Source organism: Thermobia domestica, chromosome 12 (assembly GCF_964235325.1).
Source record: "Thermobia domestica chromosome 12, izTheDome1.hap1.1, whole genome shotgun sequence".
Classification (NCBI taxonomy): domain Eukaryota; kingdom Metazoa; phylum Arthropoda; class Insecta; order Zygentoma; family Lepismatidae; genus Thermobia; species Thermobia domestica.
The window spans coordinates 233,201,952-233,227,727 of NC_137465.1; the positions used below are offsets into that span (position 1 = coordinate 233,201,952).

At 35.5% G+C, this 25,776-nt stretch overlaps 1 protein-coding gene across 1 annotated transcript in view; it reads right to left on the minus strand.

Moving 5' to 3' along the window:
• LOC145665887 (4-hydroxy-2-oxoglutarate aldolase, mitochondrial-like) overlaps nt 1–25,776 on the minus strand; it is a 161,894-nt gene that overhangs the window by 115,783 nt on the left and 20,335 nt on the right. Inside the window, exon 2 of the mRNA XM_081732996.1 lies at nt 17,244–17,372. Coding sequence (XP_081589122.1) covers nt 17,244–17,372 — 129 coding nt within the window. The remainder of the gene's footprint in view (nt 1–17,243; nt 17,373–25,776) is intronic.

Genomic DNA, 25,776 nt, shown 5'->3' on the forward strand with positions numbered 1-25,776 from the left:
TGTGTCTTAAATGAAAGTAGTTCTACCACTAAATTGCGGGTTGTATTTGATGGTAGTGCTAAAACTAGCAATGGAATATCTCTCAATGACAACTTAATGGTGGGTCCAAAATTACAAGATGATATTATCCCATTAATATTAAGGTTCAGAACTCATCCAATTGCATTGTGTGCTGATATAGCAAAAATGTACAGACAAGTTAAGGTAGATCAAACTGATTCTGATTACCAGAGAATAGTGTGGAGAGAAACAGTTGACCAACCTATTACTGATTTTAGATTGTTAACTGTTACTTATGGAACCAGTTCGGCTCCATATCTGGCTGTAAAGTGTTTGCAACAGTTAGCTGTAGATGAAGGTCATTGTTATCCCAGAGCTGCAGAATTAGTCATGAATGATTTCTTTGTTGATAATTTAGTTTCAGGTGCAGCTGATAGTAGTGAGGCAATGGCATTGTACTCAGAATTAACAGCATTATTACACAAAGGTGGTTTCGAATTAAGAAAATGGTCTACTAACGACATGAATGTGCTAAATAGTATACCTTCTCACTTAAGAGAAACTCAGTCGTTAATTTGTTTTAATGAAGATTTGAATGTAAAAGCTTTAGGTATACAGTGGAATCCATCAAGTGATTCATTTTCATTTTCTATTGTTGTTCCCACTTCTAAGTCAGTAATGACAAAACGAATGTTACTATCTGATATTGCAAAATTGTATGATCCGCTTGGTTGGTTATCTCCAGTATCCATTGTTGCAAAATTGTTGCTACAATCATTATGGAAATTAAAAATTGAATGGGATGACGTACTTCCGAATGATATTGCTCGCTCGTGGGAAGCATATTGTCAAGAATTGCCATTGTTGAGACAGATTAAGATCAAAAGGTGTATTTCTTCTGAAAATATTGTGAAATATGATCTAATTGGGTTCTCAGATGCTAGTGAAAAGGCGTATGCTGCAGTAGCATATGTACGTTGTAGACATACATCTGGAAATGTACAAGTATACCTAATTGCTGCAAAGACCAAAGTTGCCCCTATAAAGCAAATATCAATACCTAGGTTAGAATTGTGTGCTGCAGTATTGTTATGTAGATTAATCAATACGGTCATAAAGGCAATGTTAATCAAGTTTGAACAGGTTGTCTGTTACACAGATTCTACTGTGTTAGCATGGCTTTCTTCATGTCCGAGTAAATGGAAAACATTTGTGGCTAACCGAGTATCTGAGATTCAACAATCAATTTTTATTAAATGGGCGCACACATCGAGCAAAGACAACCCAGCTGATTGTAGTTCTCGTGGTTTGAATCCGTCACAATTAGAGTCTTATTCACTATGGTGGAATGGGCCAAAGTGGTTGATGGAATCAGAGTTACCTATTGTAAATATTAATGGCAAAAATCTAGATTCTGTTCAATGTGAGCAAAAGACTTCAACTGTTAACATGCACATTAAGGTTGACTGTACAATAGTAGATAAATTTTCATCATTATCTAGGTTAGTTCGTGTTACTGCTTGGTGTAAAAGATTTATTAGGAATAGTAAAAGTAAACAGGAGTTAAGATGTAGTGGACCATTAACTACAAAGGAGTTGTCAAATGCATTAATGCATTGGATAAAACAATCTTAAGAATCTGAATATCCACTTGAGATAAAATACTTACGTATGAAAAAACCTTTGCCTTATAATAGCAAACTATTGTGATTAAATCCATTTCTTGATGAAAATGATGTCCTGAGAGTTGGAGGTCGCTTGCAAAATGCTAGTGTAACATATGATTTCAAATATCCTATCTTACTTCCAAAACATGCTAGAATTACAGAACTTCTTGTAAAATCTGAACATATAAAGCATCTTCATGCAGGTTCACAGTTACTTTTATCTGTTTTTCAACAAAAGTTTTGGATTATTGGTGGTCGTGACTTTGTAAGGAAGATTGTAAAAAGTTGTGTAACATGTCACAAACAGTCAAGTGTAACAGCCTCTCAATTAATGGGTCAACTTCCTGTTGGTAGAGTAACACCAACTCGTCCATTTTTGCATTGCGGTTTAGATTATGCTGGTCCACTAATGTTAAAAAATATGAAAAGTCGAAATTCAAAATTGTTCAAAGGTTATGTAGCACTCTTCATTTGTTTCAGTGTCAAAGCAATCCATTTAGAATTGGTAAATGATGCTTCAACAGAGTCATTTATTGCAGCTTTGAAACGTTTTATAGCTAGAAGGGGAAAACCTACTGATATTTACAGTGATTGTGGTTCAAATTTCATAGGTGCAAACAGAGAATTAAAATCCTTACTGAAACTTGTAACGAATGGTGATTCAAAAGAGTCTGTATGTAATTACCTCAGTATGCAGTCTATAAATTGGCATTTTAATCCACCATCCTCACCTCACTTTGGAGGCATATGGGAAGCTGGTGTAAAGTCTGTCAAGTACCACTTGAGACGTGTAGTTGGTAACACTATACTCACATTTGAAGAAATGTATACAGTTTTGTGTCAGATTGAAGCCTGTTTAAATTCTAGACCATTAACTGCTCTATCTTCTGATCCTAATGACTATCAGGTATTAACTCCTGGTCATTTCTTAATTCACGATGCATTAGTAGCAATACCTGAACCAAATTTGTGTGAATTAAAAATCAATCATTTGTCACGCTGGCAATTAACTCAAAGATTGGTCCAACATTTTTGGAACCGTTGGCAAACAGAATATTTGTCTCGGCTGCAACAAAGGCCAAAGTGGTGGTGTAAATGTGCTAATATCAAGATCAATGATTTAGTATTAGTGAAGGAAGATAAGACATCTCCTCAACATTGGAATTTAGCAAGAATAGTTGCTGTTCATCCTGGTGTAGATAATATTGTTAGAACTGTTACTATTAAAACTAGCAAAGGTGTCTTCAAACGACCAATTGTAAAAATTTCTCCTCTTCCATTTAATGAAGAATAATATGTAGAATGTGTAGTGTAGAGTAATGTGTAGAATTATATGTAGTGTTGAAATGATATTTCAAGGTGGGCGGTATGTTCGGCCGCATTTCATTATTCTTTTGTTTTGTATCTGGCAACGCTGGATAATTGATAGTTCTTTATAAGTGTCAACATGGTGTGTGTGACTGCATAGTGTGTAGGTGCTTATGCATAGCAATTAGTGTATTTAGTTGTATGTTTACAATATAATAAATAGTATATTGTACAACAAACTTTGTGTTCAAAATAATACAGTCCACGAACACTACAGCTTGGTCAAAATTGATGGTAATCCGTGAAGTAGTTTGGATTTTTTTTTATACCACGGAAGGGATAGACATCTTTAGTTGATGGAATCCTTGTTAAAATGATTGAGAATATGATTTGTCTAAACGGCTTTAGAGAATTGTTTTCTTCAACCATGGTTGCGAGTAGTCTTTTAGAACTGTTTGTGATACTGTAAGAGTATGTGTGTCATTGTTAGGAGTATCCCTGTCACTGCTATGGGTATGTATGGCACCGTTAGGAGTATATGGGAGAATACTTCGGCCTCACTTCCGCCGCCCTCTTATGCAGGAAACATTTCTTTTGTTTTGTGGAAAGAAGTGAATGACCTCAGTTGTGTAGCCAATTTCTCATTCAGTCGTTTCGGCTTGACGAGTGAAGATCATAGCCTACTTAGAACGTCTAACAAGACAGTGCACAGCGATGCCCGTGAAATAATTTAATGTGGCAACGCTTTCGTATCCAACAATTAAAAGATCAACTTGTCCCTACTCTTTTGAGGGAGGTACGGGAAAACACACATCAAACGCAACGCCAGCAAGGTCACACTTCAAACAGAAAGGCTCTAGCAGTATGCCTGTCAATGCTAGGAGTATGTCTATCACAGTTAGGAGTATGTATGTCACTGATAGGAGTATGTCTGTCAATGTTAGGAATACCTGTCACTGTTAGCAGCTCTGTCACTAGTAGAAATATTTCTGTCACTGTTAAAAATATGTCTATCACTGCTAGGAGAATGGCTGTCACTGTTAGAAATATTTCTGTCAAAATTAGGGGAATGCCTGTCACTGTTAGAAGTATATATGTCATTGTTAGGAGTGTGTCTATCACTATTATGAGTATATTTGTCACAGTTAGGAATTTACCTGTCAGTGTTAGAAGTATGTCTATCACTGTTAGGACAGTGCCTGTTACTGTTAGAAGTATTCCTGTAACTATTAGAAGTATATCTGTCACTGTTAGTAGTATGTCTATCACTGCTAGGAGAATGCCTGTCACTGTTAGGAGTCTGTGTGTCACTGCTAGGAGTATTTCTGTCAAAATTAGGGGAATTCCTGTCACTGTTAGAAGTATATCTGTTATTGTTAGGAGTGTGTCTATCACTATTATGAGTATATCTGTCACAGTTTGGAGTATGCCTGTCAGTGTTAGGAGTACGTCTATCACTGTTAGGACAGTGCCTGTCACTGTTAGAAGTATTTCTGTAACTATTAGAAGTATATCTGTCACTGTTAGTAGTATATCTATCACTGCTAGGAGAATGCCTGTCACTGCTAGGAGTATTTCTGTCACTATTAGGAGAATGACTGTCACTGTTAGAGGTATATGTGTCACTGTTAGGAGTGTGTCTGTCACTATTAAAAGTATATCTGTCATTGTTAGGAAGATGTCTATCACTGTTAGGACAGTGTCTGTCACTGTTAGAAGTATTCCTGTCACTGTTAGGAGTATGTCTATTACTAATAGGAATATGGCTGTCACTGCTAGTAGTATGCCTATCGCTATTAGGGGTAAGTATATCACTGTTAATAGTATTGTGTCATTGCTAGGAGTATGTTTGTCACTGTTAAAATAAATTTTAAAAAAATATAAGATACAATCTGCTAGTTGACCGTCCATATTTTTCATATATATCAAGCTTAGATATTATAAATAAATAAAATATACCATCAGAATACAAACTATCGAGTCTATCAGATGGGCAAAGAACGACATACCTTTTAACGCTATAAAAGTTCGTTTTTCTCGATTTTCCCGGAAACTACGCATGAGAATTTGCACTTGTCGATGCCAATTTGTACATCTGAAAAAAACATCTATCGATTGGTAGCTATACGGGTGTGTCTCATTTTGGACTTCTCCCCCTATAAACACTAGTCAAAAACTCTTGCAGTTTAACGTCGCATGATTATGCCCATAAGGCTAAGTGATACAGATGATTAAGGGAACTAAAGATGATGGGAGAATTGCTGGAATGGCAATGTGGGAGGAAACGGGAATACTCTTGAGAAAACCCACAGACATCATGATGTCCACCACAATGTTACTTGGACGGGTATCGAACCAGGAACCCCACGCACAAGAGATAACAACTCTCACTGAGCCACTGAGATCTCCCCATACTTTAAACATTAGTAATATCGTAGAAGAATTAATACGTTGTTGTTTGCTTATTTGTTTCCTGAGATATAGTAAATTCCATTAAGATGTTTGTTTTTACATTTGATATCAATGTTAGAATTAGGAATTAGATTTCAGGTCTTTCGACATCTATAGCCATATGTTATAACGGATGACGTTCCTCGGCGGAGGAAAGGGAAGGGAGGAAGAATTAGGAAAGGAAGGAAGCGGTCTAGGACCGGTACGTTAGATACCATCCCGGTATTTGCCTAATGGAAATAACGAAAACCCAGGAAAACCACGCTCAGAGTGGCTGACCTGAAATAAGTGTTACACTTTTTCGAACCAATGTCCCCACCGGGACCACTTGCACCAAAAACGAGAGCGTTTGCTACTATGCTTTCCAACAGCACTTGATATAGACCTGTACTACATTACTTAAATACTTCTTTCAGACGCAAGAGATACTTAATAACGTAATGTGTGTATATATATATATATATATATATATATATATATATATATATATATATATATATATATATATATATATATATATATATATATATATATATATATATATTACATGATCAAAGCAATCATGAAGGGAGAATATAATACGTCTGTCGCATCGTCTGTTCAACATTAATACATAATAATCCCTCAGTATCACTAGACACATCAAGTAGTCCTTTACGCTTCACTGTTCAGAATCAATCTAATATAATGGCGATAGAGAGCATTCTTTGACATAAAATTATGTTCACTAATGGACCTCACAAACGGAGATAGCCTTCTATTATTTACTGAGGGAAAAAAGACACCATCATTGTCTAGACGATGCTGATGGATACGGCGCCATTACAAAGAATAAAGTAATAATCTCATAAGCCTATACTGGAAACAATTTGAATGGATATCATTATACCTGGAACTCATTAGAAGAAAATAAATACCAGGAAACACACTCAGAGTTTCTTGGCGCGTGTATGAAAATGGAAGCTTAAATAAATGAAATGAAATACGTATATCTTAATAAATTAAACTTTATTTATGCAAATAGTGTGATCGTGGTTCTTTCTGGCCAAGCGGTTAACACATGTGCTTTCTGATGGTGTACCTTCGGATTCAATCCTCCGTTGGAGTCGTTGTCTCAGGTATCAACTTCACTAGTGCTTTCGACTTCACTTTAAACTATAGTCTCGGTGTTAAGAAGCTATGCTAAATTCCATTCGTCCAAATACGGTGTTCAATAATAATAATAATAATAATAATAATAATAATAATAATAATAATATAGTAATAATAATATAATAATAGCAATAATAATAATAATAATAATATAGTAATAATAATATAATAATAGCTATAATAATAATAATAATAATAATAATAATAATAATAATAATAAAAGTGAATTAAACATTTAGGTGTAGTAAGAACAAATCAAACATTCCGCGTTTTTTTTTACCTTTTTGCACGGTGCCTTCGTGCTAGAACGCTTGCCTCTCGTACGGGAGGTCTCTGGTTCGATCTCCATCTAAGTAAGTTTGTTGTAGATATCATCATCTCTGTGGGATTCCCCGTCTCTTCCCACATTTTCATTCCACCAATTCTTCCATCATCATTCGCTTGCCTTAATCATCGTCTCCCATAGCCTAAAAGGCATAACTGTGGATATATATATATATATATATATATATATATATATATATATATATATATATATATATATATATATATATATATATATATATATATATATATGGTGTTTCAAAACAACACCGACAACGTTAGGGAGGTGATTTCTGACAACAAGATAAGACAAAACGTATAGACCATCCTGGGTGCACAAATGCTTCCTTTCGGAGTTATAGGCTGCCGAGAAATTTAAAAAATTAACTTTAATGGTCCATAGCTCCAAAACTATGGGACCTATCGTAGTCGGGTCAAGACTTTATTTAGGAACTACTATGTGCCCAATCCAAAAATCCATCTTTCAGAATCCTAAGGTACTCAACCAACAATTTTTATAGAGAGAGTTTGGCTACGGGCATATAATATGAAGTACTTACCAACTACCTCTATAAAGATTGTTGTGGAAGTACCGCAGGATTCTGAAACACGGATATTTGGATAGAGCACGTACTAATTCCTAACTAAAGTCTTGATCCCGACTACGGGAGATCCCATAATTTTAGAGCTATGAACCCTTAAAGTTCATTTTTTAAAGTTTTCGGCAGCCTATAGCTCCGAAAGGAATCATTTGTGCACCCAGAATGGTCTATACTTTTTGTCTTATCTTGGTGTCAGGAATCACCCCCCGAACGTTGTCGGTGTTGTTTTGTGGAGTTCATCTTTACTGAAGGGAATCAGAAGTTTCCATTCAACCCCAAATTTACTCTCTTCCTCGTTTACCACTCTAGCCTTGAACTTTCGCAGATTCAGTGTCCCCTTCCAGCATGGAAGACCTTAAAAAATCTGTATCTGATGTGATTTTTATTGTAGTTTTATAATAAGTTCTGAAAATAAGGATGACTTGGCAAAAACTACTGACATTTTTAAACTCATGGAATACACTCGGTGTCATTCAGATTGGTGTGGTCTTATTTCAAAGTAATCTTCGTTGAGTTGAATGAACTTTGTCCAATGCGTATGCCGATTCTGGAACATGCTGGAAAGCGTCCTTCCACATCTTCAAAACAACCTCAGCCGTCTTCACGTCAGCCTTCGAAAACCCAAAACGCTCCTCACTTAGTTCTCTTTTTAGAGAGGGGGAGAGAAGAAAATCAGAGGGAGCTAAATTTAAGAAGTACCTAGGTATGTAGGATAGAGATTCATTGCTTTGGGGGCCAAATGTTGAGTAACAACATTGAACATGTGAGAAGGTACATTGCCATGGTAAAGGTGCTAATGATAAGGATGCAGTTCCTGTCGTCTTAGTTCGAGGTGTTTAGCAAGAAGGTCCAAAACAGATTTGTAATACTCGCAAGTGACTGTCGCATATGGACGGACTTCATGTTGTACTCCATTCCACAACAGTCGAAGAACGAAATGGCCGTGGAACAACTTTCATGTTCTTTGACAACGGATAATTAGGTGATTTCCATACTGAGCTGGCCTCTTTGCTTTCCAGGTCGTGATGGTGAAGCCAAGTGTCCTCACTAGATTCCGGATTTTTATGTAATATCAACCCCCTAAATATGTACATAAATATGTAACAAAAATCGCTTAAAAACGTAAGAAATACGTAATATTATATAAGAATATGTAATATTACATATGTTACATATTTATGAAAACGTAATATTAACACGCGTATGAGTATGCAATATTTAAACGAATTATGAAAATAAAAAGGAAAATCTACTACACTTTATCCTGCTTAATGCAAGTCCCCCAATGAAGTGAAATGCTTGAACAGCTGAGGCAGCCATACATCACTGACGTGACTGATTGCAGGATAAGAAAAATCAGACGCGAATGAAAGAAGATGTGAATCGGCTAGAGAGAAACAGGAAAGCCCCGAGAAAAGCAATGCACACGGCATTTGTACGGCAGAAATCTCATGTGATGTGGTGTGGTCCCGTTTCAAATCTAGAACCTTTTACACTAAATACGCATCCGTCACCATGGCCCAATCTTGAAATGAATTATACGCAATATACAAATGTAAATACTAAAAGCAACTTAAGACGAAATGTATTGTTTTATATATATTTATTTCATGTTGAGAAAAGCAATCTATATCTTTTAAACAATACCAGCTGAACTAAGATTGAAGAATATTTCCACTAATGAACATTTTTAATTTGAAATAAAGTACTTACAAAAGATGTGCCTGCAGTTCAAGTGTGTGTTGTTGCACAATGGGTTACAAGGTACACTTTGAAATGATCAGAAGTAAAATTTTGTCGGCGATCGGATAAAATATTCTTGTATGGAGAGAATGATTTCTCCACATCACAAGAGGTAACAGGAGCGTATTTCAACAGGAGGATGTAGTTGGGGGAAATATCATCAGGGAGGGTGTTCTTGTTTCACCACTAACAATCTCACACACTGCCAATAAGCTGTTGTAACCCGAGTTTCTTTCCAGCACTGCATTTAGTTTCTTTCGAACTTTTTCTACTACATCTCCACACACACCTTGCAGCAATCTCTTTGCATCCTCTATGATTTCTATGGATTCCGGAAGAGGCCGCCCAACAGTCTCTAGCTTTTTAATGCTTGTAGGTAGCCAACCAAAATTGAAGTCTACTATATGTATGTGATATCATACATATTTTGAGTCATTAAACAGTTTGTGAGCAATGCCAACTGGCACAGCAGACTCCGATGGAAATGAATGAACAACAGGCTTTTTTTTCCTTTTTTTTTTTTTTTTTTTTTTTTTGAAAATGTTCATTGTAGAAATGTACTGTCTGTATCCAAGTTCCCCATCGCGTTAGCACAGGGTCCGGAGGAAGTGGCACGTCTGGCAGTTGATCTATGTAAACTTGAACACGTCGCCTGTCGTCGTCGTTGAACTTGGCGCCTTAACAAATATTTTTTTTTCGTGGAAGAAACTAGTTGATTTACTTCGCAAAAATTGCCTCTCACCTCTTCAGCAAAAAGCTGAAGAGCATGGGTCATACAGGTGATATGAATTAAGTGAAAGTAAAAAACTGCAAATGCTCTAGCCGCTTTTAACATGTACGCTGCACTGTCCGTATAGAGAACAAGGACTTTTTCTTCCTGAACTCCTCCCGTCCACAACACTTTAAGACCATCGTTTACAAAGCGAGCAATCGTGGAATGATTCGTGCATTCCAGCAATTTACTCGCAAAGGATTTAGATGGAGCATCTTCACTTAACTTTCCGATGACTAAATTTGTTACATAACGTCCCAAACCGTCTGTTGTTTCGTCCACAGAAATCCAAATATATGAACTACCTATTTCTGCCCTAATGGTATCTATAGCTTCCCTATAACAAACTTCGAGATAATACTTTCGAAGAATGGATTCGTCAGGAATTCGACGCCCGCAGTACTTCTCCAGAAAAGCACGGTATTTTGACACTTGAACTTTGTTCCAAGGAATGTTTGCTGCTATCATTACTTGGCACAAGTCTTTGAAAAACTCACTCACTGAAGTATCTTGATGCATTTGTGTCAAGAGTACTTGTTTTTTTGCAGTTCGCAAATTTTTATTTCTTGCATGGAGTGTACCACGTACATGTGGTTCTAACTGAGATTTCATTGAACACACTTAACACAACACCACTTTACCGTCCGTAGTAAACGCATCATCGATAGTTAACCCACGACCGCAATCTCGCGGATAAAGCTGAGGCAACCGGAGCCATTTCTAACTTCGACGGTCAATACAGAACACGTCCGTTTTGCAACTGCAATAAGAGAGTACTGTCCTCCTGTCATCCAGTTGAACAAGCGAACTTCTTTGAAAGCTTAGGTTACCTGCTATGATATTGCAATTGTCGCCAGCTTCTTGGAACGAACTTTTGCAGTAAATTCCTGGAAGCACACTAGCATTCAGTTTTAACTTGAATTGCTTGATTTGGTTTCATCTTTTTTCCTGTCAGACCTCCGATAACAATCAAACAGACTTCATTTTAGGAATTTCCTGGCCAGTCGCCTGTCAGGCACGTGATCTGTCTTTCTCTAGAGTTGAGAATAAAGGGCGCTGCTAATGTACCCCGGAGGGAGGATTTTTACTTGTTTCTTCTTATACATCTTTTGTTATCGGCGAAAATTCTGCGAAACGGTTTGACAAATAAAAAGAAAGATATATATTTTTCTTTCGGTAAAGAAACAAAAAGATAGACATGACAAAATTGAATGTAGAAGCAAGCTTTGCACAGTTGGAGAGTTTATTATTTTTATTTTAAATTAAGATTTCATTAAATATAAACTAATTATTTGCTAAGCAAAACTATATATTTTCATTAAAATTCAACACGTGTTACAGTTTCGCCAACTAACTCTTTGGCTTTATCAGGCACTATATGATACAGGATAACTGTACAATCGTATATACATACATACATGTACAATGTAACTGTAACACGTGTTGAATTTTAATGAAAATAGATAGTTTTGCTCAGCAAATAATTAGTTTATATTTAATTATAACAAAGCAAATCTACTTATGGAAAATTTCAGTAAACGCAAAATTTTAAGACAGTTTTATGTAAAAAAAATGTAGAAACCATAGAAATATGTAACATTGGTCAAAAAATGTAATATGACACTTGAGTTGAAGCACCCTACAGGTGTAAATCACAAACATTTAAGGATTTGACGAACCTATATATGAAGGAAAAAATGTAATTACATACAAATCCGGACATTAATCACCACTTCTGATGGAATTCAGGTATACGTCCCCATGCTCCATTACCAGACGTTGTGAAAGTTCTCTACACAGTTTCACTTGCACTATCTACTTTTCAGGAGTCAGTAAAATTGGAGCCCATCTCGCACAAACGTGTCTGGTCTCCAAGCGATCATGCATAATCGAAAACGCACTGTCTTAGAAAATTTGAAACATGTCTGCCAGTTTATCAATTGTCATTTGACGCTTTTCACGAATGCTGACGGCAGCTGTATTCATCATAGTTCGTTTACTGCTGTTGTAGGGTGCTGTGGATTGTGACAGAGCATTATCATTATATAGCTCCTGCAACAAAATTTGGACGCTTCCATGCCGGATTTCTGCAAACGAACGCATGAATCGATTCTATTTCATATGTAGACTGTTGAACTGGTATGATACCCTATGTTCAGTTACGTACGCACGCAAGTAAATTTCTATTTTTTAATAACAATTAGGACTGACCGTTTTAATCAAGCAACATTGTTTTAACAATATTTCTTCGCTGTGTGTGATAAAAGAATTCTCAATCATTGTTTTACGTCCAATATGTGCTGTAGACTTTACTACAAAATGGGAGTCTTCGTGAATTTGGAGTTGTCTTAGATTCAGAAATATTCAGAGATAATTATTATGGATACCATGTGTTTAATCGCTTTAATCTTAAGAAGCTTTCTTTAAAATCACTTAAAATAATAAATAAAAATATACCGATGCGCCTCTACATCTTATGATCCTGTTCCTCTAAACATTTGCCAGTCAAACTACGGACACCCCAATCTTTCAGGCAAAATGGAGAAATGAAATGAAATCTTTAGTTTTACGTCCCACTTCTCGCCTATCTATTAGAACATATCATTAACCCAGTGGCGTACGCAGATTTTCGTCAAGGGGGTTCAAGAACTCAACTTCATTCCCTTCTGGGACAAGCGTGATTTTTGTATAAATTTAAAATAAACTCTAATCTTAGATTTTATTTTAAGATGATTTAAGTTTCATTTTCGTGATATATTTTTGTGAAACAGAAGAAAAAAGAACTCATTACATTTATAAATAATTGTAGACTGAAAATGAAATCTATGCCAAAAGTGCAAAAGCTCGATTTAATGTCAAACTGCTCAGTGAAAACTAGTTACAATTCACTGTGGAAGTAGTTCAAATAATCGAAAGAAGAATGTGCGTGGCTCTATGTGCCGTAAGTTCTGCAGTAAAATCTGAACTTTTTACTCAACATTTTCATTTTAGCACTAAGCACATATATTATAGTAAGTCTACAATTATACAAAAAAAATACAATATAAAAACTATTACATAATCTCATTTGTGAATTTTTTATTTGTTTATAATAGTTTTGTTTACATAATTGTTCTCATAATGTCTCATAATGCCTACATACTTTTACTTTATCTGGGTGCATTATTTAATTGAAAGATACAGCTGAGAATGAAGCAGTGCTAGCTGTGCTCTTGGAAATGTACTTCTGTTGACCTTTAGTTTGATAAGTTCAGTAAATTTTCCTGCCTTTAACTCTTCAGCAAATTCCGCTCATGACAGGTCGATATCAAAGCGAATTATAATCTCTGCTTTAACCATGTTCATAGAGAAACAATTCCTTTCGTCACTACAAAATAATATGAATAGGACAGAGAATATGACCAGTAAGAGAGAAAATTACCGGACATTTAACGTTCGGTTTTGAGGTCGTACCAGACACCGGTCAAAGAGGTCAAAAACTGAAGTGTCCGGTAAAATACTAAACGATTGGCAACCCTCCAAGTGTAATCGAACTTGTGAAGAAAAAGAGACAAAATTTGCACTATAAAATAGGCTACATCCATAGAAAAGTTAACACTGTTTTCAACATTATAAGAGTTATTTATAGACCTAATATCTGAGCAATAATTTTTTAAGCTGTGAAAGGAGCTTCAAAGAGACATCTTAAAGATGAAATATGTCCAAAAATAAGGACTTGATTCCCTTGTACACTGAACTCATCAATTAACGATTCATTTTGTTGTCTGTAAGTGAAACCAAGCTTGCTTAACGTTCATTTTAATTATAAGTTTTCATTACGTTCTTAACCTATGAAGGAAGAAAACAAAGAACAGATTTATCCAATTCCAAACAAAAGTGTTTTCGTCATTCTTCGCAGACGCTTTTCCAATTAGTGACTACCAACTGCGTTTGAGAAGAAAGAAGAAATGAAAGAAAACTACTTTCTCCAAATGTGTCGGTTTCTTCCTGTTTGAACCAAATTGGTTTCCACAAATCAACGAGCTACAAATCACGCCCTGACAAAGGACGGAAGCTTAGCATTGCGAAATCTTTAGAGAAGGACTAATTTGCAGCCTCAAAACTCTTCGCTAAAGAACTAAGTAGCTCCCCTTTGTCACTTTAGCTTCTCTTGGGACTCGTAGAGAAGAAAATATAATCTTTTTTTTTTTTTTTTTGCTTTCTCTCCCTCTCTCTTTCTCTATTGAGTGAGCTCTTCACTTCAAAATAAAGTCAATATTGAAAAAAAGTTGTCTTCCATTTCTATTTTCAACAACAGGTGCATTCTATCCAGCAACAGTACTTGCAATCAGCGGGGCCCATCCCTCCTCAATGCCCATGACGCGCCCCCATTTTTTCTGATATGCCCGTCCCAGTGACGTATTTAGGATTTTGTTTCGGGAGCTACGTACAACACGGGAAAGCAGGGGGCAATTACCCATCTGAGTATGAAAATTAAATATATTTTAATTTATGCATAAGTTGAAATTTTAATGGAAAGAATTGCAGAGTGGTGAATTTTATGTGATATGATACACACACAAAAATTAGCAGTGAATCTCACCTTTTATTCTATTGATAGAAGAGAAAGGAAGTATCCTCTTGGTCTATCTAATTTCCCGAGCTACTTATTCCCCCCCCCCTTTGATTTTCTTTAATTCAAACATTTATCTTTCTTTATAACTAAACGATGTAAATATTCCTTTGGTATATTAATAACTGAAGCCTCGTTATGTTGATATCCGTGCAAGTTGGTGTGGAACTAAAGTTTCGCTTATCAGCTCCTCTTAGTTTTGGTGTTACTGACGACGGCCGACTTGAATCACAACTAACAACGGTCGAAAGTATGATAGAAGAAACGAAAGAAAGTAAAGAAACAGAAGAGTAGAATGGACGAAAGAAAGAAAGTTCTTCCACGGAATGAAATTTGACAAATACAGTATTATTTCTGAACAAAGAGCATAAGAAAATGGAAAGTCAATGACATTCTTAGAAATGGTAAGAAGGATTATTGTTGTACGTGGAATGCGAGAAACTAACAAATTTATTTCGGGGGGAGGGGTTTGAGCCCGATAGCCCACTAAATACGCCACTGCCTCCTCTTCAAATCATGTAATGGCAACCTTTATTTATGCTTTTGTCTTCTTTTGTCTTGATATCTCCTCTCTTTCCGAACCCCATAATGAACGAAAAAAGAAAAAAACATTCTTATATTTAGATAACTGTTTAGTCAATATTTGTGCCCCCCCCCCTATCCGAATAAAGTATGACAGAATACTTGAAAGCTTTTCGTGGAATTTATGAGATCCTCGTGGCGCTTTGGAAAGAAAAACTAGAAAAAAATTAAGAAATAAAAATTGCCGACTATGCTCCCTACAATCAATGAATTCCAGGAGGAGCCAGTATGAACTACTTTCGGTGAATTACTCTTAGTATTAAATAGAAAACTAAATCACTTTTAGAAGAAAAACTAACATAAATGAATTGTCCTTCCCCTCCATTGCACATGACCCTAAGCAAGTAAGATAGAAAACTTGCGGGGTACAACAGGGATATTCCTTAATCCACGGTAATTCACACACGGGAATATCAAATACTCCGCGAAATTCCCTCCTCAATAACCATATTTTTTTAAAATTAAATTTAAAATCAATATTTCTGTCCATCTGATTTACGAAAGTTTCCTTTTATGATTACTAGTGGTTTGGAGTTGAAGAAAGCTATAGCAAAGAGAGGCAGACAGATGGTTAGGCTGCCGAGAGAGAACCATGAACAAAAGCAATGTTCGAAAATTTTTCTTCTGACCTAGGCGCCAGCTCTCAAAACTAGGCACCATAGTAATACAAATAACACTTGATCATTTTGGCTTTAAATTATCTAGAAGCCAAACTCGTGTTTCCAGTTATCAGCGTACCTGAAGCACGGCATTTTTCGGACCTGAACATCAGGAATATTAACAAATAACTCATTATGTATTCCACTAATTCATTATGTATTACATGTCTTATTACTTTGGAACTTCAATCATTTAAAAAAAAAAAACTCACCTGAAATAGTGTTTCAAGCATACTAACATAATTATATATTTTCTCTCGTAGGTTCTGAGTGTGAGTAATATTTGGTATGTGATAATACACTTACAAAAAGATCCTCAAAGTATTATCTTTTATGCATTTTCTGAAGCTCACAAGGGGCAAAAATCATAAAACGAAACGTTTGAAGAGTTCAACCCTTTGATAAGCTTCGTCACTGTAGATTAGTTTCCTTTATATTGCTTCACTCACTGGAACAAAATATTGTGCTTATTAATCGCTATAACATATCACAAACATTCGTTTCCAGTTGATATGGTGGATCAGTGATGGAGCTCATCTTTCATCGCGAGGGGTTTCTGGTTCGATCCCAAGTCATATGAGTTTATGGTGGACATTTTGTCAGTGGCTCTTCTCGCGATTCTGACGTTTCCTCTCACATGACCATTCCACCAATTCTTTTATAATCATTCACTTTCCTTAATCATCTCTTCCTTAGGGTATATTCGTGGGACTTTGTGCCTTGGAACTCAAACCAGGGCTCACGCGCACTGAAATCAGCCTCATAGCCGCCTTTCACGCACGGAAAAAGCATACCATTCATATGCATGTAAATTGTTTATACGTTGTAGAACATTACTGCCATATGCCAACTTTGTAGCACATAAAAAAGACGTTCAGACATGCAAGTGTTTATGTTTATTATTTCTACTTCCTTTCATGCATTTATGTTTATTATTTCTACTTCCTTTCATTTCCTCCGTTTACACTCACTTTAAATAACGTTTGCACAATGAAAATGAAAAACAAAATTCGAATTTGGTTTTGGAAACCGAAAACCGCTTTTGAAAATCAAAAATCGGCTTTGAAAACTGAAAATCGACTTTTTGAACTTTCAATTGTTTTAAAAATTGATGCTAGGTTTTCCAAACCACAGATCTCCATGATTAGACAGAAATTTTAATTTCGTATTTTGTAAATAGGTTTTCTTTCAGTTTTTGTGGAATATTAATTTCTCGAAATATAGAAAATGATTACATAGATTTCTGGTTATATAGAAATGATTATAGTATAAACATGTATAAAAATATAAATTATCATTCGTAATAAAATGCAATTAGTGTTATAAGTGGGATCATCTATAATGTAACATAGGAAATGTTTGAGTACTTACAATTACAGCCTGTACCAGCCAACAGAATTTTGTTTTTATCAATTTTGCTTCTAATGAACTTCAAAACATCCATCTTCTCCTGGCCACTCAAGTGAACACTTTCTCCGTTGCTGCCATGAATAAGGTAACCTATATTTTTTTTAAAAAAAAAAAAGAAAAAATAGTACTTTATTAATAGGAATAACCATTACCATCATATTTTGCAATAAAAATACATACGATAGTTTGTAGCATAAATCAACTATAGGGATCGCGATGACTCAGTGGCAGAGCGCTTGCTTCTGATACATGATGTCCCAGGTTCGAATCTTCGTACTACTACTTTATATTTTTATTTTTTCATTGATCAGGTAGGACTCCAGTAAAAAGGTAAAATATGGTTACAGTTTAAAGTGTGATTCGATATTCTGCAAGTATTTATTTATTTAGTTATTTATTGTCAAGCGAACAAGATGAAGCAGAATTTTACAAGCGTAAAACTGTTCTAGATTTTACTATTAATAAAAACTATGAATAAGTTTACAGCTCAAAAATAAATTGAATTCTCTTCAATTGTAGTCCATTATTAGCTATGGTCAAGGAGATGAATTTCAGTTGTTTTGTGTGTGGTCAGCACATTAGCTTCCATCATCTTTAATTCTGGAACTAAATGTAATTAATTTTACTTTTCGTTTAGATATAAACTAACTAACTAACTAACTCTATGGCCTATGGAACCCGGAGGTTCAGTGCCGCGTTCACAAAAGCTCTCCACTGACTTCTATCCTTAGCTAATTGCATCCAGTTTCTACTTTGTATTCCTATCTCTGCGAGATCCATCTTAATATTATCCTCCCATCTGCGTCTAGGTCTTCCTAATGGTCGTTTTCCTATGGGTCTACCAGTCAAGACTTTGAAAGCGTTTCTACTTTCTTCCATTCTAGCTACATGACCTGCCCACCTAAGCCTCCTAGACTTGACGACCCTAACAATGTTGGGTAAACCGTATAAACTATGTAGTTCCTCGTTATGGAGCTTCCGCCATTCCCCATTCTCGTTCCTCTTGGGTCCGAATATTCTTCTTAGGATCCTGTTCTCAAATACTTTCAGTCTATGTTCTTCCCTCAGAGTAAGCGACCATGTTTCGCAACCATACAGAACAACAGGCATGATTATCGTTTTATATATTTTAAGCTTCAAATTCCTCGACAGAATTCGCGACGACAAGAGATTTTGAACCGAGTAGTAACACGAATTCCCTGCTTTTAGTCGACATTTAATTTCTTCGTGAATATGATTTTCGTCTGTTAACATTGATCCTAAATATTTGAAAGTATCCACTTTATCAAAAGCATTATTTAATATTTTAACGCCTCCACAATTTGCCGTATTACGGTCCCGACGCACTTCCATGTATTTAGTTTTCTCTGCATTTACTTCTAAACCCATGTCCCTGCAAGCGTTTAATAAGATCTCTGCATTTATTTCTACTGTTCTCCTATTCTCCCCTATTAAATTTACATCATCAGCATATGCCATAACCTGGTGAATGCCGTTCAACTCTAGGTCCTGGTTGCTATCTTTGATTTTCCTTATGGCGTATTCCAGCACAAAGTTAAATAATAATGGCGACAACGCATCTCCTTGTTTCAGGCCATTTTCGACGTGGAAGCTCGTGGACAAAAATTTTCCCACCCGGACTTTACTTTGGGATTCACTTAAACATATCTTAATTAATCTAATTAGCTTTCTCGGTATTCCAAGTTCTGTAAGAACGTTGTATAATGTTTCTCTCCTAACCGAGTCGTAAGCCTTTCTAAAATCAATAAATAGTTGATGTACCGGGGTATTGTATTCTCACTTCTTTTCGAGTATTTGGCGAATGGTAAATATTTGGTCGATAGTTGATCGATTTCGTCTAAATCCGCACTGATAATCTCCAATAATTTCATCCGCGTATGGGGTCAATCTTGCTAACAGAATATTTGAAAGGATTTTATAGGATGTTGACAGAAGAGAAATGCCTCGATAATTATTACAGTCAGTTTTGTCGCCTTTCTTGTGAATTGGAACAATGATTGACTCTTTCCACTCTTGTGGCAATTCTTCCTTGTTCCAGATAAGGAGAATGAGTTTGTGTATCTTGTTCCACAATTTTTCGCCTCCAGCTAAAATTAACTCAGCCGGAATTTCATCTACACCCGGAGATTTGTGTTTCTTTAATTTCTTTATAGCGGCTTCCACTTCTATTCGATTGGGTTCTGGAATATACGGTTCTGCGGTGTGTATCTCCTTTTCTCCACGCACATTAGTTTTTGGCTGCGTGTTCAGCAAATCGTCAAAGAAATCTTTCCATCTATTTAAGATGCTATCCGTATCAGTGAGAACTGTTCCGTCAGATTTCTTTAATATATAAGCACGAGGTTGATAGCCTTTCTTAAATTCGCTGATCCCCTTATACATGTCCCGAATATTTTTATTTTTACTATTATCTTCAAGTTCCTTAATTTTAGCTTTCAAAAAATCCCGTTTCTTTGTTCTAAATGTTTTGGAAGTTTCCCGCCTGATATCTGCGAAATTTTGTGTAGTTATTTCATTCGGATTTTGTAGCCACCGTAATTTTGCCTGTTTTCTCTTCTCTGCTAGTTTAATGCATTCTTGGTCGAACCATGGTTTGTTCCTACGTATTTCCGCGTGTCCCAATTTTTCTATTGCTGAACTTTTAATGCTATCTCTAATTTCAATCCAAGTATCCTCAACACTAGTGCACTCCGAGTCTTCTAAGACCGAGAATCTATTCGAAACTTCAATCTGGTATTCCTCTCTTACCTGGCTCTCTTCTAATTTGTTTAAATTAAATCTCTCCGTTTTCGGGCATTGAATATTACCTTTATTCAACGATAATCTCTACGGTATTATCGGTATTACCTTTATTCAACGGTATTATCGCTACTACCAGGTAATGATCAGTGTCACCATCAGCCCCTCTAAACGACCGGACGTCAATTATGCTAGATTGTCTTCTTCTATCTACTAAAACGTGATCAATTTGATTATGTGTTTTTCCGTCTGGTGATGTCCAAGTGTATTTATTACAACGAGATACTTTGTATCGGTCGATAATTATCTGTATCTTGGGCAGAAAGTGCTTCTACACAAGCACTATACCTGATATAATGTTAACTAAAGATAACAAAAGAAGAATGTTTTAATATATATAAGAAATATACATTATTGTATAGTTGGTTGCTATGTAGTTGTTTATAGATACTCAGTTAACATGTTTTGATTGCAAGTCAGTTTATGTGAATATACGTTAAAAGAGAATCAACGAATAAATTATCTAATACTTATCATGGACTTGTAATTTCAGTAGAAAAGGTGATAATACTAGTGAATATAATTACGGAAGATATTTTAAGGTGTAAACGATTACTGTCACTAAATGATATAACTGAACCAGGGTTAACGACTACCTTTGGTGAGTCGTTGTAAAATTTTTGGTTTACCTCACCTGGGATTCTTGTAAATTCATATCCCGAAGTCTAAAGTAAGGGTGAATTTACCTCTGTAAGAAGGTTCATGAATACGAACTCAACTATTCTCAGAAGTGGCAGAGTAATCACAAGAAAAATTATGATCGGTGAGATAGTAGAGAATGAAACTGTTGACAGTGTTAACAACGAGCAAAATATAGCTCCCATTACACCCGAAATGTTGACATTAGAAGACAAAATTTTAATGGCATTACAGCGACAGGAACAAAGCCGAAAAGACGATTTAGAAGCCATGAAGCAAAATTTGGCTCAGATGTCCAACGAATTAAAACAGACGGTACAGCAGAAATCCGAAGAATCAAGTAGACAATATGAAGAATTAAGTAGACGATTGGAGCACATAGATCAAAAGTCAGAAGAATTGAGTAGAAGATTAGAGCACTTAGATCAAAAATCAGAAGAGACGAAACAATCTGTTATCCAGGCGGTGAGAGACATCACGTTACAGTTTGATGAAAAGCTAAAAAGATTATCTGAAGATTGCCAGGATAATTACAACCATGTAATCCAAGAAGTCAATTGTGTAAAAAAGGATTTGGAAGTAATAGAATCTTCTGTTCGTCAGCAAAAGATTCAGGTCACTGATAATTCTAACCAAATACGTGCAAATACTCAATTGATATCTACCTTACAAGAGGAAATTAGGACGTTACAGATTAAGGACAACGCATACCACAACAACATGGTTAATGATCGTTTGGAGTTCCCTTGTTCACAAGAGATGACCTCGCATTCACCCGCAGCAGATCAACGTGGACCTTACGTTATCTCTTCTTCAAGTAATCCATCCGATGAGGACATTATTTTGGAAAGAATTCATCCAAGGAATACAGATGGGCGGAAAAGAGATGGTGGAACCACGCATAACGCAGTAGGTAGAAATTGTCACTCAACACGAACACGAAATGGTGAAAGGAATGTAAAGTTAAGTGTAAAGATGAGCGAAATACGTGCCATGAGTAAGTTTAGTGGTAAATGTAATGAAAATGCTACTTCTTTCCTAGAAAAATTTCAGGATGAGTGCAGTATAATGTGTATAGATAAATCTCAATATATGAAACTAATCCCTCATTTATTACTCCCACCATGTTCTTTATGGTTTAAAGCAGTACGGGATCACGTCAATACATATGAGGAATTCAAAGCCGCGCTGATTGCAAATTACGAAAACGACTTTTTACTTGCAAACAGAGATGCCACGATTAGAAACCAACCTTTTAATCCTCGCTTGCACAAATATGTTGTTGATTTTGTTGTAAATACGTATAACGAATTAAAAGTCGTAAATCCACTGCAATCGGAATCTAGAGTGATTGCATCTATTCGAAATCTATTACCGTTTAAATTACAACAAATCCTGTTTTCTACGCAATGCATGAGTTTTAATCACTTATTAATGCTTGTCCAATGTTATGAAACTCAATATCAGGCACTAAATCATCAAGCGGGATTAGGCAAAATTAAAAACAATTCAGATCACCTTGTACCTGTTCGGAATCTAAATATCCGTAATGTAAACGATACGGAACATAACCTAAGTCGAGCAAATTTAAACAATCAGAATGATCAAAATAGACAAAGATATGTTGGGAATCCACCTAACCTAATTAACCGTGACAATCCTTATGTCAGACCATATAACCAAAGTAGATTCAAAAATAGACGAAATACATGGCGAAATTCCAGAAATACAGTAAACTACATGGATAGACGTAATCGTAATTCAAGAGATGGCACTTCGTATCAAAATCAAGATATTGACACAATTCCTGTACAGAATAACAATGCGGGACATAATCATGATTGTGCGGTACAATGTACTTTATTGGAACCATATACGAGTATGAATTTAAACTAACTGCAGCTGATGTGGTAGGGGTTAAACCCATATCAGCTATAGATTCTCATGAACATTTATCTTCAAATTTATGCGATAATGTCAAACCCATATCAGTTATAGATTCTTATGAACATTTATCTTCAAATTTATGTGTTAATATTAATAATGAAAACAACCCTTATGACTTTTAGATACTTTATCACGTTTGTTTCAACCAATGATAATTTTCAAATGATTTTAATTCTTTCTTATTAATGTGAAGAATTATAGTTCGATTCATAATTGATTAAAAGCAAAGGTTATTTATATTATATTGATTTGTGTTGAAACTTAATTGTCAAAGATTATGTTAAGTATAAGGTTCATTCTATTAAGCTAATTATCCGACGACTGTCTACATGCGCCACCTTATATGTTATTCGAATAAGATCCTTTTGTATCATGACGCCTTATTGATATAATGTATATTTTAAAATACCATCTAAAGTAATTACTATATAATGCGCCCTAGAAAGATCAAACATTGTTAACATCACCGTTTTTAATAATGATTGAAACTGTTGATCATTGTAATGTGTTTTAAAATGTAATTATCTCTTACATTTTTTGACTTCGCACCCTTCATTGATTATATTAGTAAGCGACGACGTTTTCATAATAAAAGATAAATATTAAGGAAATAAAAGACTTATTATAAATATTTATATGAAGGAAACTTAATGAAGTGATATACGAGGGGCGATCAAAATGTAAAGGACATAATTAATATAATACCATCATTATAAACGGACCAGTGGTTCTTAAATATAAAAATCAAGCTACCTTGTAACTTTTATATTCAGTCCCATCATCGGGCGACATTTTATACAACGAGATACTTTGTATCGGTCGATAATTACCTGTATCTTGGGCAGAAAGTGCTTCTACACAAGCACTATACCTGATATAATGTTAACTAAAGATAACAAAAGAAGAATGTTTTAATATATATAAGAAATATACATTATTGTATAGTTGGTTGCTATGTAGTTGTTTATAGATACTCAGTTAACATGTTTTGATTGCAAGTCAGTTTATGTGAATATACGTTAAAAGAGAATCAACGAATAAATTATCTAATACTTATCATGGACTTGTAATTTCAGTAGAAAAGGTGATAATACTAGTGAATATAATTACGGAAGATATTTTAAGGTGTAAACGATTATTGTCACTAAAAGATATAACTGAACCAGGGTTAACGACTACCTTTGGTGAGTCGTTGTATTATGAACGTCGCGATGTGGGAATTTTGTACTCTTCACGATTAGGTTTTTGGATGTTGCAAAGTTCACGAGTCTAACACCGTTGTCATTACTTTCCTTATGCAAACTTTCGTTCCCTATAATCGGTTTGAAAATATCCTCTCGTCCTACCTTCGCATTGAAATCCCCTAATAGAATCTTCATATGGTATCGCGGGAGTTGGTCAAATATCCGTTCCACTTCTTCGTAAAAACTATCTTTTATATCGTCACCCTTATCTTCAGTTGGAGCATGTACATTTAAAACAATAATATCACACCACCGTCCCTTAAGAGTAATAAAAGAAAGTCTGTCAGTAACAAATTCAACCCGTTTAATTGCTGGTAATATTCGTTTGTGAACGAAAAACCCTGTTCCTAACTGGTGATTTTTATTTCCTTCCCCGTAAAAGAACGTAAAATTTCCGGAATTCTCAGATCCATTTCCTTCCCACCTAACTTCCTGAACTCCTACTAAGTCCATCCTGTATTTCTCTAACTCACTCGTTACAGATTTTAACGCGCCTGCCCTATAAAGACTTCTAATATTCCATGTTCCAAATCTCATGTCCATTTTCTTTTGCTGATGTCGTGCCAAGTTATCAGTCCTTGTCCGAGGCTTTTGTGAATGTTTCTGAACAAGTACCTTTTTTTACAGGATGAGGGTGTTAGCCTTACCCAAACCCCCAAGCTGGAGGACCACTCCTAGTCATCTGTCCGCGACTGCTTATTCAGTATATTCGCAGCTAACCTCTATATCTAGAGGCCTTCTCCTCGATCCGCAACCTGAGGACGCGCCATGCCGTGGTGACAGGAACCCACGTTACACGTTTAGATATAAATAGTCACTTTTAGTTCTTAACGAAACAGAGATTATAGTGGAAAATGTCACTATGGCATTACTTTTCGTTATATCAAAAAATGAAAAATATAATGCATTCATACTTGAAAATATCGAAGATAATGACAAATATTATGAACAATTCTATAATATGAATGAAGCAATTGCTTATAATAAAATAAACTGCGATGAAATGCAGGAAATTGAAGTTAGCAAAAAATATTTGCTCTTATATGCTGAAATACAAGTTTCTTGAATAGATAGGGAAACTTCACCTTGAAATATACACCACGGATTTGATTCTCGATAGAATCCGAAATATGTTAAGAACTTTAAACCTTGAAGAACGCAACACAAGTTTGACGTCCTATGGTTGTAATATTGTCGTTACAAACTGACTAAACTAGCGATAAATACAGGGAACAACTCACTGAACCAGCTCCTGTTTTCTGACTTTTATATAAATTAACGTATCTAACGCCGGATTTTTGGTCAAACGATTTTTTTTCTTTGCATATATTTCAGCAGAACACGTAACGTCAACATTTCATTAGCAAATGTAGCAACTGATCAAACTGAATAATGCCAAAAATAGTCTACTTTGCCTGCTAGAACCTATTTTTGGTGGAAGTTACTACATCATTTTTTTTAGGTGTTTGAATACTTCGGAAGGTATTACAGAATGCTTGTTGTAGTAGTTGATTTGATTTTAGCGTCGACTCAGCAGCGAGGCTATATGAGACATGGACTTATATGACAGATTAACGTGGGATCCAAGACACATGAGCTCCCGCCGAGAATCGAACTTCGTTTTTAGAAAAAAGTATCTGATCACAGTCAGTTCTTATCCGTTGGAGTACCCTATAATTATACTGGTATTGGAAAGCAGTCATGAAGCTGGTTAAGAAACTGGTTACCTGGAAGCAGTCATACTTTTGTCCCAGTATGACCGGAACAGAAATGAGAACGACAAAACGTCGTTATACACTCGGACAATTTGTATGATACTGTTAGTAAAACGTATGTGTTTTCTG